Below are 13,770 nucleotides of genomic sequence, written 5' to 3' on the forward strand. Positions count from 1 at the left end.
ACAAAAATGATAATTAAATCTTTAAAAGTTTAATGTCACTTGTTCAAGTAACTCACTGCCTTCTTTAAAAAGAGAAAAAATAAATTAAATAAAAAAATGTAAGTTATTAGTTATTACGTGAAAAGATACTTTAGTTTCGCAATACTAAGCCAGCTGTCCTTCACTCCTCATAAATATATCCGTTGGAAACACGAAAAGGTTCGACTTCAGACCCGACCCAATCCATACCCGAAAACAATGATTAAATCAGCAAACAAAAGCCACGTCTGCTCTGTTCCCATTCAGCAGAAACAGAAAACTGAGTGTGAGGTCAGAGAGTGAGGGAGTGAAAATGAGACACGGCGGAGGAAAGAGGAGGCGCGTGGCGCCGAAACCATTCGTCGTTTTGTGTGCACTGGTGACTGGTTTGTTAGGACTGTTGGTGCTCGCGTTCAGGCCCTTGGAAGATGCCCCTAGCACTCTCGTGCCTTTCGCGAGAGCTTCGGAGTTCAACGGTTCTTCTTCCGACGGAGGGACGAGCGTGGAAGGCGTGGTGGCGTTTCAGCGCGTGGCAGAGAAGGGGTGCAAGACGGTGGAGGAAATGGGGGAGGATTTCGGAAGAGGAGTTGGGAAGGAGTCTCTGAGAGTGAGAAAGATTATCGAGAATCATTTTGTTGCCAATGGTTCTTTCTGCACTCTTCACACATCCTTCGCTTTCTGCTCAGCTAAATTTTTATTATTTTAATGCTATAGCAACTTATTCTCAAATTAAAAAAAATACAGTTCTGACAATGTTATATGATTTTAAATTTAACTAGAACTAACGTTTTAATATCTCCCTTTCTCTCTATATATATTACTTATTTACACGTTCTCTTTAATTTTGAATATGTCACTTTTGAGGCTAAAGCTCTTTTTTATTATTATTTTGCTAAATATGTATTTTCCATCAATTTTTTTAGTTTTAGTTGGGCACCGACTAAACTAGCCGTGTTAATTTAACCTCATTAATTTTGGTTGTGGTAGTTACAAACTAATTAGATTTCCATCAATTTAGATGAACTTTGCTTAGGTGATATTACACTGACATAGCCAAGTTTGTTATGTGTCGTTTAGTTGACAAGTTAGTATAAGAATAGGAAAAATGCACCAACTTATAATATTATTAGTAATATTATCACTGTTGTAAAATTATTATTATTATTATTATTATTTTCATCTTTCAATTCAATACGTCAGGAGGTCAAAAAATTTAGAAAGGATTTTGTTCCATTAGAATAACAAAATATTTATTACACTAAAAAGTTTGTATAAATTAGCGCTGGACGTATATCTGGCGCATAGGATTAACTTAAATAATAGTAATAATAATAATCATCATAATAATAGTAATAAATAATATATATTTGATTTTGATATTAGGTGTCAAATTTTGCTCAAAAAGATGGATTCGAATCTTCTGTGTCTCTTATATGGTACAAATTCTCTGTAGGAAAGTTAGCCACAGCATGTTTTGGATATTCTCTGTTGAAATAGGATCTATGATTTAAGATATGTATAGTACTACAGAGAAAACTGTGAATTAGAATGCATGCAATGTAACACGTATATGAAGTTTGATAGGTGCTTTTTCCTTGCGAAATATAGGAAATTATTTAAGAGATGTTATGGGAGCATTGGCGTCTGGGGATTGAGCAACAATACTATTTTGAGATAAATGTTTAATGGTTTTTAGAAAGTAAGTTTAGGCCTAACTCAACCTTACATCTATGAGGGAAGATTTGCATTCTAATGTGATTTTTCTTAATTCTAGGAATTAGACGCAACTCGAAGAACATATATGGAAATTGGAAACCCTATAGGAGAAAAGGTTCAGAAAGATTAATCAAGAGTGTCTACGAGAAAAGATAAATGAATGTCTTTGGCCAATTACTTGCCATTCCAAAACTGAATCAAACAATTTCCCTAAGAAGATGGGAATATCTAACTAACTCAAACTGAATCAGCTAGCAGCTGTTGCTGAATTACATCATTCTTCCATCTTATTTCATATCAATGCCCCTTCTGGTCAACAACCTTGTCCTTAAGGATTGAATGTAGGATATTTCTTCTTCAAGTCACAGTTCAAGTGGCTTCGTCCGGAAATTGGTACTTCCGTTTAACTAGAACTTTAGTTATTGCTACTCCCTTTCTTATACTGTTATCCTATCCAGAATTTCTTCAGCCTCCTTTTCTGCAAAGGCATCTTCAGCTTGATATGGCAGATTGGTAAAAATTACTGCTTCTCCAACGTGCTTCTTGAGCTGTAAAATGTGGAAGACATTGTAAAGTTTGGAGGCATAGGAAGATCCAACTTATAAACTACCAGTTTTCCTTTCCTTCTTAGCTCACCATTCTGCCACATGTAATGTTTATGTGAAACCAAATTGCTTTGCATTTCATTGATCAAATTCTGCAAGCTAGGACTGATGAATGCTATCCACTAAGATTGCAGTTGCTGAGTAATCAATCTACTGCATTCAACAGGGCCCACTTTGGACAAGGCATCTGCTACTACATTTTCTTGACCCTTCCTATACTCAATTGAGAAGTCAAACTCCATAAGCTTAACTAACTACTTCTGCTGGAAAGTTGTAGTCAGTCTTTGATCCAAAATATATTTGGTGTAAAATATCGATTCAGAAGGTACTGTCTCTAACTTTGCACTATAAAATCCACAATTAACTATCAGATAAAAGAGGGTAAAAAGAAACAGCTTTTCTGTATTGTGAAAAGGTGAGAAGGTAAAGTGCTTTTACAAAGAAAACAAGGACCTAAATAGCTTATGATACAGAGGCTACAGAAAACAACAGAAAAAAGAAACTAAAAGAAACAGAACGGAACTAAACTAAACAGCCTAACAAACCAGCCTAACTAATATTAACAACTCCTCATATGTGGATAGAGACTATTGTTGTAGATTCAAGATCTTATTGATGTAAGGAATAAGGTGGAAATCTTGCATGAGTAAGTACTGCTCCAATTCCACCACCTGAAGCATCAACTTCCACTACAAAGACTTTGGAGAAGTCTAGAAGTGCTAAGACATGAGTGTTACTCAACAAGTCTTTGAGCTTCTGAAATGCTAATTTGGCATCCTGGGTCCCCATAAAATTGTCCTTTTTCAACATATCATTTAGAGATTTAGCTATAGCTCCATATCCCTTTACAACCTTTATGTAATATCCCGCTAAAGCTAGGATGACGTAAAGGCCATTTAACCATAATTTCAACTTTAATAGGGTCAGTGACCACTCCTTCATTTAAGACGAAATAATCCAAATATTCCACTCTATTCACAACAAAATATCATTTGGATCTTCTAACAAACAAGCAGTTATCCCTTAGAGTTACAAGGACCAATTTAAGGTGATTCAGATGTTGCAAGTTCTTACTGTAGATGAGAATGTCATAAAGAAAGACTATTCAAAACTTTCTTAAAGACGGTTGGAATGTTGTTCTTAGAATAGGTATTAAATATAGGTAGTTAAAAGTTGTGATGGAAATATGCCTTGTGCTGTGACTATGAGCTGTTTACTTATTAGTATTAAATATCTAGATATTCTTGGATGTAATTTTCTTCCACAAATAATCAATCTCTTAAGCCCACTGTCAGTCCTTCGACGCCAGCCACCAGCCACTATCATTGAGTAAGAGAGTGTTTACAAGAATATGATCAAGATACATGAATGAATGCTAATAAACTAATGCTGTTTATAGTTAACCTCCAAAACTGAACCTAACAATTTGCATAAGAAAAAGGGAATATCTAACTAACTTAAACCAAATCTAACTAATTCAGTTCAACAACTGGGAACTGTTACTGAATTACATTATTGTTCCAACTTATTTCATATCACACTTGTATACTATAAGTTTGTCATATCTCTAGATGATATAACATCTCCAGCAACAGTTAATACAGTCAAAGTTTTGTGCTTCTTTGTAGTATGCTAGTTATCATTTATATACATTTATTTTACAGTCAAGATTATTTCTCTATACTTACTGCACCTTCTAGTCTTCTGAAAAATTTTACTAGTTGTGATTCTCTGAGTGTAATCAGTTAGATGAAATATATAACATACATACACTCCATGCACTTCTGTGGAGGATGGTGCTATCGTGTTCAATTAGAAGATGTTTTTTCATTTTGTTTCAGGTGCTTCAAGAGTCAGGGATTTTCCCCCAGAGCAGTTCTGTAGACATGGCTTTGTTCTTGGGAAGACAGCTGAGGCAGGGTTTGGGAACGAAATGTACAAGGTCTTAACTGCTGCAGCACTTAGTGTAATGTTAAACCGCTCCTTGATCATCGGTCAGACCAGGCATATTAGTTCTTTCTCAAGCCTTTCTTATTTTCTTTTTCAAAGAAACTCTGATATTTGAAAACTAATGCCATTGTGACATTGATATATTTGTGAAACTGCTCTGTTGCAAATAATAGCATATTTGAATCAACTAATGATGATTGTTGTTAAAATTGGTCAGGACAGTGAACCAGTAATTCGAGTAATCATTATAAGTTGGTTGGTTGGTTGGCTGAACAAGATAACATGATAAAAATATTCCACAGCTTCAACATGAAAGATTGAAGAAAATTTGAAATGAGAAAAGATAATGTGCTTTATTTAAAGAAAGAAAAGAACTGGCATTTAAAACAGTATTTAAAAGTGGTCTGACTATAATTTTGATTATCAGACAGAATCCCAACTTGCTAGAGCACACTGTTACAAATATTGTAATAAAACAAGGCTCTGTCCTTCGTTATCTGATTGATACCTTGTTGCTACATTTCAGAGGAAAATATCCTTTTGGAGACTACATTTCTTATTCCAACTTTACTTTTACGGTGAAAGAAATTAAGCATTTGTGGAGACAGAAAGGTTGTGAAAGCAAATATGGGAGGGAACTGGTTATGAGAATTGATGATTTTAATAAACCATTGGAAACAAATGTTCTCTGTAGCAACTGGAAGAAATGGAAGCAACCCATCATATGGTAAGGTGAAAAAAGTTTGTTAATATATTAGTCTCACAAGCATCATAAATGACCATAAACTTTATGTTTTAGGTTTCAAGGCACTACTGATTCTGTGGCGGCACAGTTTTTCTTAAAAAATATATACTCTCAGATGAGGATTGCTGCTTTCAATTTGTTTGGTGACCCACAAGTTCTTGGTTTACGACCGAATGTTTTTGGGGAGCTCATGAGGGTTCTCATATCCCCTTCAGAAGATGTTGAAGCAGCTGTAAATTGGGTTATTGGTGGTGGGGAGAATCCTGACATCTCATTGCATATGCGGATGCTTATGAATAGGTATTGGAAGTATGCGTTAATTTCATGGAGTGGGAATAATCATGCTTGATTGATGAATTAATTGAATAAGTTTCTGATATCAACCTTAAGATAGTTTTACTTTTTACTACTTTTGGAAAGTTAAATTTATATATCTTGACAGAATGCTATGAGGGGCCAAAGAGTATTGCCAATTCAATTCAGTATCACGTTATCGGTTTTACTTCCATTCTTCTGCCATCTATTTACTTGGCTTTCATCCATTTCTCTAATCCCTAATTAGATAAATATTTTACTCCAAAGATGTCAAATAATTTAGCCTCCCCAATAGCATAAAAGCATTTTCTTTAGCAACGGTCAACCTTCATATTTGGTAAGGGTTTAAATGAAATTCATTTTTTGGCATCCCCTTTTCAGGTCTGCAAGAGCTGTGCAGGCAGTGTTGCGTTGCCTGAAAAAAGCCATACAAAGTCAGCATCTAATGTCATCAAGACCAAAGGTTGTATTGGTGTCAGATACACCTGCTGTTGTTAAAAATATCATGTCTATGTCTAACATAAGTGAATTTGCAGAGGTAAACTATTCTGGTCCTGATTGCTAAACTGCATGCAAATACTGTCTTTAATGTGCAGATAGAAATATTATTAATTTATTACTTTTTAACGACGACATTATTGCGTTATATGAAGTACTGTCTACATGATATTCTCAATATTGCCAATCTTTCTTTAATGCTTTATTGTTTCATTATTCAACCATTTGTTTAATATACGGTGGTTCATGATCCAATAAACTTATAAATGCTGTAAAATTTGTGAATCTCTAATTCTTGTCCATATCTACTTGCCCCCAGGTTCTTCATTTTGATTATGACCAATTCAGAGGAAGTATGTCTAAAGGTATGCGCATTTCAGATTTTAGAAGGAAGGATTGGGGTTCAGCGCCAAGGTGGGTTGCGTTTGTCGATTTTTTTCTTGCTTCTCGTGCAAAATTTGCTGCCATTTCTGGAGCTCACCGGCGTGTTGGCACTACGTATGCTCAATTAATTGCTGCACTGGCAGCTGCATACAATCTAGGTATTTCTTGCTATTCACTCTTATTCTTGTAAGTCAAGGTTGCATGAGGTTCAATCCAATGATATTTGAGACTTAGGAAAACAACTTTAAAAGAAATGTTTGTTACCTTAAGCGAGAGAGGTGTCAGCCAATAGTTTCACATAATTTAGTAGTGTAGACCTAGGGAAGTTTAAATACCCTTCCACTTTCGATCCTTCGAGCCGTTTTCTAAGAACAAAAGAGTGGCGGACTCCCCAAAGTGTGGACAATACTTGGAATGTAGTGATCGATCCTAAATAGGATTATTATGTTAGGCCTTTTTGCCAAAGTGTAATTGTTTTTCGTAAAACTAAACAAAAATAATTTTTGTTTGTTAGTCTAAAACTTGATCTTTTATGAGCCTTACCTTTGGATTGACCCTACATGTGAGCACAAAATTTGTTGAAACATGCAGCTGAAACCTGAAATTTGTTTACTCTTCAGGGGACAAGTCTGGTTCAAGGTTTTTATTCTTTAGCAGTTTCCAGAGTAATTTGTTAAGGGATGGCCTGAAGCATCAGGTTGGTTGGGGCCATGTGTGGAACAGATATGGTGGTCCATTGAGTTGTCGCAACCAGGCCAATCAATGTGCCTTCACACCAGTTCTGCCCTCTGCTTGGTGGGACGGTCTTTGGCAGTCTCCAATTCCAAGGGATATTAACCGTCTTGCTTCTTATGGCATCCGATTATCTGGTCTTGGCAATGTTGATAACGATTCCCTTAAAAGTCAATGTAAGAAAAGGAAACATGTCGTACGAACCATTACCTTCAAATTGTAGAGTTTGGATGTCACAATTATATGTACTCTTAGTTGGATAACCACAAAATGATCAAGATTAATGTTTTAGTTATATATTTAACGTATGTGCGACTTTACTTCTCATTCAAGGCAGAGACCCTTGTTTACTATTTTGGATGGGACACCTTCCTGCACCTCCATATTTTCCTCCTGCACCACTTACTCTTCAAAATCCCAATTTTATTCTCTAGTAATTTTGAGTTTCAGAATACATAGTTCGAAAAACAAAATTGTATTATGGATTATATATTTTGAAATACAAAAAATGGATTTTAAATTACACAATCTAGAATAAAATTTATATAATAAATTATATAATTGAGAATAAAAAATAAAAAATAAATTTTGAATTATGCATTTTAAAATGTTTTTTTATTTTGCATTTCAAAATGAAAAATGAAAAATATTTCAAATTGTATAATTCAATATATATTTTTTATTTTTTATTCTCAAATGTACAATCATATACAGATTTTATATTCTGATTGTATAATATAAAATAAAAAATAAAAAATACATTTTAAATTGTATAATATTCTGGATTGTATAATATAAAAAATATAAATGCATGTTCACTGACAAATTTAAATGTTCAACAATAGTATTAGTTTTAAATGCATGTTCTCTCAATCAATATGAATGTCCTTTCAAGAAATCCTAAAACATCTCATCGAAACCAAAAAATGTCTTAAGTTCTAAGTATTACAATTTTCGACCGAGTGTTGTATTATTATATTTCATGGATGTATTCTTTATTGACACAATATAATCAATTATAAATATCAATGTATTATTATAGTTGTAAGCAACAAATCTATTTTGGGGCACTTATTCATTGTCAATATTGTTGACATGTGAAGCCAAGGTGGTTTACTTCTTGAAGATTTGATGAAGACTTAATGAAGCTCTTTTGAACTATCTTGAAGCCATTACCATTGAAATGAAGCCTACATTGATGAAGGAAAGGAGATTTGATGATATCCATGGTGATCAAGGCTGGAACGTGTGCTCTCTATGTAGTTACATTATTATGAAAGTGTATTTGTAGTTTGTAATTCATGTTGTAGACCTTATAACATTAATTAGATGTAGTTTGGTCTTTATTGTGTTTTTAATCTATTGAATGGTTTTTCAACAGGTTAAAATTTCTCTTTTAGTCTGTTGAATGAATTTTCAACAGGTTAAAAGGTTGGTTGCAGTAGTCTTAAACTGCAACAAATTCAATCAATTGATTTAGTTTTTAATCGACTGATTTCACTTAAGTCAAGTGAAATCAATCGATTGATTTGAAAATCAACCTGTTGAATTTCGTAACAGTTTGACTATAAAAGCTGTGATTTTTGAAAGAGAGGTCTGTTGTTCATTTTAGAGCACGATTTTGTTCTGGAAACTTGTGGAAACTCTCTCCTTCGTGATCATACGTTGTGCAGCTGTTGAAGATTGATCTTGGATCAATTCTTGGAGCTTTTGGCTTGGTTTGAAGCTTGGAGAAAGTGGTTTGTGGTAGGCTAGGCTGTGCTACCACTAAGGTTTGATCTTTCTCAAGCTTTATGTGTGTGCTTGATGGTTTTCCAGGTCTGCAAGAGGGTTTTTGCTATGCTGGTGTGATTCTTGTGTGATTTAAGAGTCTTTTGTGGTGTTTTTGCATATTTTGGAAGTGTAAGGGTGAATACTTTGTAAAACTTTTGAAATAGTGCAAAGTCAAGCTAAGGTTGCCTTGACAAACTGGATGTAGCTCAAGTTTGAGTGAACCAGTATAAAAATCTTGTGGTGTCCTCTCTTCTCTAATCTTTCTCTCTTGTATTTTCATTTTAAAGTTTCAAGAACTTGTGCTTTAATAATCTTTTTCATGTTCTTGCATGTTTCTATGGCATTTGTAGCATTGAGCATGTTTGTATAATCATTTGGAACTGGTCTTGATCATTCTTGAGCATTGTTTCTGGTTTAAAATTCAAATTCACATTTCTGCATTTTTCCCAGTATTTCAGTTGACTGTTTTCATGTTTCAATCGGTTGATTATACCAGAACATAATCTGTTTAGTAAAATCAATCGATTAACTTTGTTTTTGATCGATTGAAAGTGTACAATTCAGTACTGTTTGCATCCTAACTTGGTGATCTATTTGATTCAATTAAAGGTGGTTTTTAACTTGCAAAGATAGCTTAAATATTTAATAAGTCAATTCAACCCCCCCTTCTTGGCTTTTCAACCATTTCCAAACTAACAAATATTGTGATAGTATCATTATTATGCATCATAGTAATGTCAATTAATGACTAATTTCATAGTAGTCATTATATTTATTTTTTATCTAAAGTCATTACTAAATATTACTTCAAAACAGATAGCACTAATTTCATAATTTAACAATATTGTTACTTGTAAAAAATGAAAAGATATAAAATATAATAATAACAATCACGTTATATTAGCATTCTTCGAAATTTTCTTCTACAATTTTGCACACCCAAAACTATTAGGTGATTAAGAACATTCATAATTAGAATTTCTCAAAACAGGACCAGGAATGAGTTACTATAGAAATTACAATATGGTTCAAAAAGATAAAAAGGTTATCAAAAACATTTAAACAGATTTTTCCTGGCCACATTAATACATTTATAATTTCTCCTTTTTGATACTCTTGATTGGCTTTGTAGTCTTTGTAGCTGATAACTGAGCTAAAAGAATGTCTTCTAGAAAATCGAACTCCATGATACTTGATGGAATGTCTTGAACATCATCAATGGTAGCACAAACATCTTTAGTAGGCGTCATACAGAAAACTATATCAGGTTCATCATCAGCGGTGAAGAAAGGCACATCTGCAATGATGAACATCAATCATGTTACAGATTCAAGGCATCAGTTATATTACTATGCTAACTGAACTAAAATTATACTTACCAATGAACTATCAGTATTAGCTTTTAAGTCACATGCAACATTACCAATACATTAAGCAAGTTCAATTACCAATACATATAATTAATTTCAAACATTGTATAACAATTTATCTCACAACCAGTATGGCCATATTTGAAATACTTACTAAAGAAGTCCCGCTAGAAGTTGGTACATAAGAAACACTGGCATTGCTACATTTACCAATAACCATTGCTTGCATAATTGATTTGCAATTAAAATTTAAAAACACAAACTATGACTGTTCTCATTAAGAAACAAAATTAAATTGAACTATACTTACTGAGGAATTGCAAATATCAGGAAACATGTCAGATGGACAACTAACCATACATTCACCAACTTGGCTTGCCTGCAAAGTGTTATAAACAAAATCAATTAATAATAAAATTATGATTCATATTTCAGGTTATGACTACAAAAAATTGCATTACTACCTTCTCTTGTCCAAGTAGTGCTTTAACGTGATCAATAATTTCCACATCAGTAGAAACTCTCATAATTGAGGCAGGTCGGTTCTTTTCTTGTAGCTTAACCTTAAAAGCCTAAGTACATCCTAAAATAACATCTAGATCCTATGGGAAACACTTAGGATCGTCTTCACCATGCTAATATAAACCAAGTACAACGAAATAAATTATTACTAAGTTGTTTACAAAAATGTTTTTATGTAAAATAAGTTAAGTTCTAAAACTTCATCATTTCTTCTACCTTGATCATTTTCTTTCTCAAATCAGCAGCATATACACTAATTAAATTCTTGCAATCTTGGTCCCAAAGCATGAAATTGGCCACCTTTTTCCCATCAGTGACTTGAATTTCGAGCTTGTATCTACAAAAGATATTTATATTAGAATTAACACTTTGACATAAGGCATATAATATAAATTTAACATTTACTAACCGAATTCTTGGAGAATCGTTAAAAGCATCACAACTAAGACACTTAAAAGAACCAACTTCATGAGTTCTTTTCATACATACGTTACACACCAAATAATTCCATCCATCATTTCCTAAGTTAAATTTAAATGTACGTGCAACAGTTACACAGGAAATCTCCTATATCAACACAAAAAAGGTCAATAATATGATGAACAATTAGAAAATGGACTTAAAAGAAATTTACAAACATGAGAACTACCTCTAGTACAGTGATAATCTCTGAAACACTTTTAACAACAGTTTTATACATAAACCTATCAACATGACTAATCTGCGAAGAGCCACTATATTGACTTCCCTCCTTAAAAGTTTCACTACGAGAGGTTCTATATAGTACACAATAGTTAGTGTTTATGAAAACAACTTTTAATGAATAATAGATGGCTAACATATAAACATACTCTGCAAATTGCTTCTTAAAATCAATCAGCTCAGGTATGTCATCGCCCATTATCAGTTTCGAACCATTCCAAGAATTAGACAGTGACATTGGCCAGGGACCTATACAAATTAATTAAATTAGATGAAATAATAATGATAATCTAAATATAGTAATGACATTATTCATACCTGATGCAGCCTTTATCTTGGCCTGAGTAAGAATAATAACAAGATTAGATGTTTGACTACGTGTCCTCCAATAACTCAATAATTTCTCACAATATGAATTCTACAATGTGCAACAGATTATAGCACCATTGCATTAATGACATAACAACACCACATTACAAAATAGTTATCAAATAATTAAAACACTACTGTAAATATAAAAGACCATACATAACGAAAACAACCTCAAATCTTTAAGGTCAAACACAACATTTTTCGAATGGGCTTTCTCCTCTACATTTCCACCACACCAATGACATCTAACATGCAAAAAATGAAAAAAATCAACAAAAAAACTAAATATAGGACACATACATTAGGATACAACAATAAACTTACCAACCAACAAATCAACACAATACTTTCCATCAATGATATCCTTTATAGTTTTGAACTTCCAAAGCTTTCTAGGTATGCTTGCAGTGGGCTGTGGTCATATAGACGTTGCTCCTATAAACAACATCTTAAATGGATGCTTACAAACTCTATATTGAGCTTTGTTCTTCAACACTCATATCTTCCTTCTTAATCATTGCAACAATAACATCACCCTGAATAACAAATTAACACATATATGGTTAAGTATAGTTGTCATCTTATAAAATAAAATATAGAACATGCTAAAATATGGTACTTTACATTACCTTTTGATCCATCATAACCATTTCCATACTTTGTTTGGAATCCCATGACTCAACATACCACAAATCTATGATTCTGACAGCAAGTTTCAACATTTTTCTTCTTCCATCAATATCCTTGATCATATCAATTTTTTTTGCCATCTAATACATGACAATAAATTAGGTGTTAAGTTTCAACCAACGACACAACGACTTCAAATAAATAAATGAAAAATAAACGAAACACAAAATCAAGGTACAAATCATCTTCAACAAAATAACAACAAAATAAAGCGCAAAAAAAAAAACTTTCATCAAAAAATAATGTGCATACAACTGAAGAAGACTTTGAATAAGTTTTAAACAAAAGGAACACAATAATGAACAAATAAAAATCCTACAAAAAACATAAAAACTTCTTTTGAACAAAAAAATCAGAACGTCTTCTAAAAACGCTGAACAAATAATATCTGAAACAAAAGGAAACTTCTATAAACGTCTTTTAAAAGATACTACAGCACGATGACGAAGAAGAAAAACCATGGATAAAGAAGAAAGATGCATGAAGAACAATAAACAGTAAATAGAAAATATTTAACTTTTAATAAAAAAAAAAAAGGATCAACAACAACGTTCAACAGAGAAAAAGTAGTTAAGAAGTTAAGAAAATGAACTTACGGAGAATAAGAAAGGAATGAAGAAGGAGAAATAGAGAAGAAGGAGGAACGGAGAATAAAGTTACCTGGAGAAGAAGGACGCAACTAACTTGGCTTGGAGAAGAAGGATTTTGAAATCTGACAGCAAATGTCTATTAAACCATTTAACACACTACACCGCGAAAACACTACAACAGGAAAATGACCAAAATACCATTACTCTAGCACACGTGTCAATGAAGGAGAATGTCTACTTCAATAACTTCATTATCCTAACATTTTCTTAGATATATAGTAGATATCATCAATAGTAATCAAGCTGAGTAATTGTCAGCAACTCGACAATCCGTAAATTTCATAATACTCCCCTTGGATGTCTATTGATCAAAGAACGTGCCTCGTTAAAACCTTACTAGAAAAAAACATTTGGTACAAAAACCTAGTCAATGAAAAAGAGTACATTGTTCTTAAGTATTTGATATAATATTCTTCTATTTCTCTCCCTCATGTAAACTTTCATCTTTAAGATATCGGAGCACAATCTTGTGAACTAATTGCTCCAAAGTTCTCTTTAGTAAAGACTTTGTAAATAGATCTTTAATATATTTTTCTTTCAATTGAGCAATACATGCATTGTTGTGTTCATATATGGTTGTTGATTTCCTTTTTTCTCATGTAATGCTAAAAGTTACATGATTTGACGATGTTGCTATTATAGTTTATTTCACAGAATGTCATGAAATAATTGTGTCACCACATGTGAAGAAATATCTTGTTTGTGATCAATCATTGTGAGGATAAGAT

At 32.9% G+C, this 13,770-nt stretch overlaps 2 protein-coding genes across 3 annotated transcripts; one reads left to right on the forward strand and one right to left on the reverse strand.

The window, feature by feature from the left end:
• Window positions 1–254: 254 nt before the first annotated feature.
• Window positions 255–7,271, forward strand: LOC114180396. Of its 2 annotated transcripts, none has more exons than XM_028066707.1 (7): window positions 255–662; window positions 4,181–4,343; window positions 4,816–5,016; window positions 5,089–5,334; window positions 5,731–5,812; window positions 6,167–6,389; window positions 6,852–7,271. In XM_028066707.1, exons 1-7 carry the CDS (start codon window positions 332–334, stop codon window positions 7,184–7,186), a joined length of 1,581 nt encoding a protein of 526 aa, XP_027922508.1. In that variant the 5' UTR covers window positions 255–331; the 3' UTR covers window positions 7,187–7,271. The 2 variants fall into 2 exon arrangements, with proteins under 2 accessions (XP_027922508.1, XP_027922507.1); XM_028066706.1 differs by having other exon boundaries at window positions 258–662; window positions 5,731–5,887.
• A 2,556-nt stretch (window positions 7,272–9,827) lies between these two features.
• LOC114180624 lies at window positions 9,828–12,472 on the reverse strand. The gene is made up of 13 exons (XM_028066928.1): window positions 12,332–12,472; window positions 12,197–12,238; window positions 12,050–12,114; window positions 11,854–11,947; window positions 11,649–11,748; window positions 11,480–11,579; window positions 11,278–11,404; window positions 11,038–11,195; window positions 10,845–10,965; window positions 10,571–10,678; window positions 10,417–10,485; window positions 10,116–10,122; window positions 9,828–10,033 (listed from the first exon to the last, which is right to left on the reverse strand). Exons 1-13 carry the CDS (start codon window positions 12,470–12,472, stop codon window positions 9,828–9,830), a joined length of 1,338 nt encoding a protein of 445 aa, XP_027922729.1.
• Between the last annotated feature and the right edge of the window lie 1,298 nt (window positions 12,473–13,770).

The sequence above is a fragment of the Vigna unguiculata genome, chromosome 4 (genome assembly GCF_004118075.2).
Source record: "Vigna unguiculata cultivar IT97K-499-35 chromosome 4, ASM411807v1, whole genome shotgun sequence".
NCBI classification, from domain to species: domain Eukaryota; kingdom Viridiplantae; phylum Streptophyta; class Magnoliopsida; order Fabales; family Fabaceae; genus Vigna; species Vigna unguiculata.

Bases quoted from the DNA above. Each gene is read 5' to 3' on its own strand.
- LOC114180396 (XM_028066706.1), top strand. From the start codon at position 332: ATGAGACACGGCGGAGGAAAGAGGAGGCGCGTGGCGCCGAAACCATTC. The intron at 4,344-4,815 runs GCATATTAGTTC...GCTACATTTCAG, and splicing joins TTGATCATCGGTCAGACCAG to AGGAAAATATCCTTTTGGAG. The intron at 5,888-6,166 runs GTAAACTATTCT...ACTTGCCCCCAG, and splicing joins ACATAAGTGAATTTGCAGAG to GTTCTTCATTTTGATTATGA.
- LOC114180624 (XM_028066928.1), bottom strand. From the start codon at position 12,472: ATGGCAAAAAAAATTGATATGATCAAGGATATTGATGGAAGAAGAAAA. The intron at 11,948-12,049 runs GTATTGTGTTGA...TTTGCATGTTAG, and splicing joins AAGGATATCATTGATGGAAA to ATGTCATTGGTGTGGTGGAA. The intron at 11,580-11,648 runs GTATGAATAATG...TAATTTGTATAG, and splicing joins CAAGATAAAGGCTGCATCAG to GTCCCTGGCCAATGTCACTG.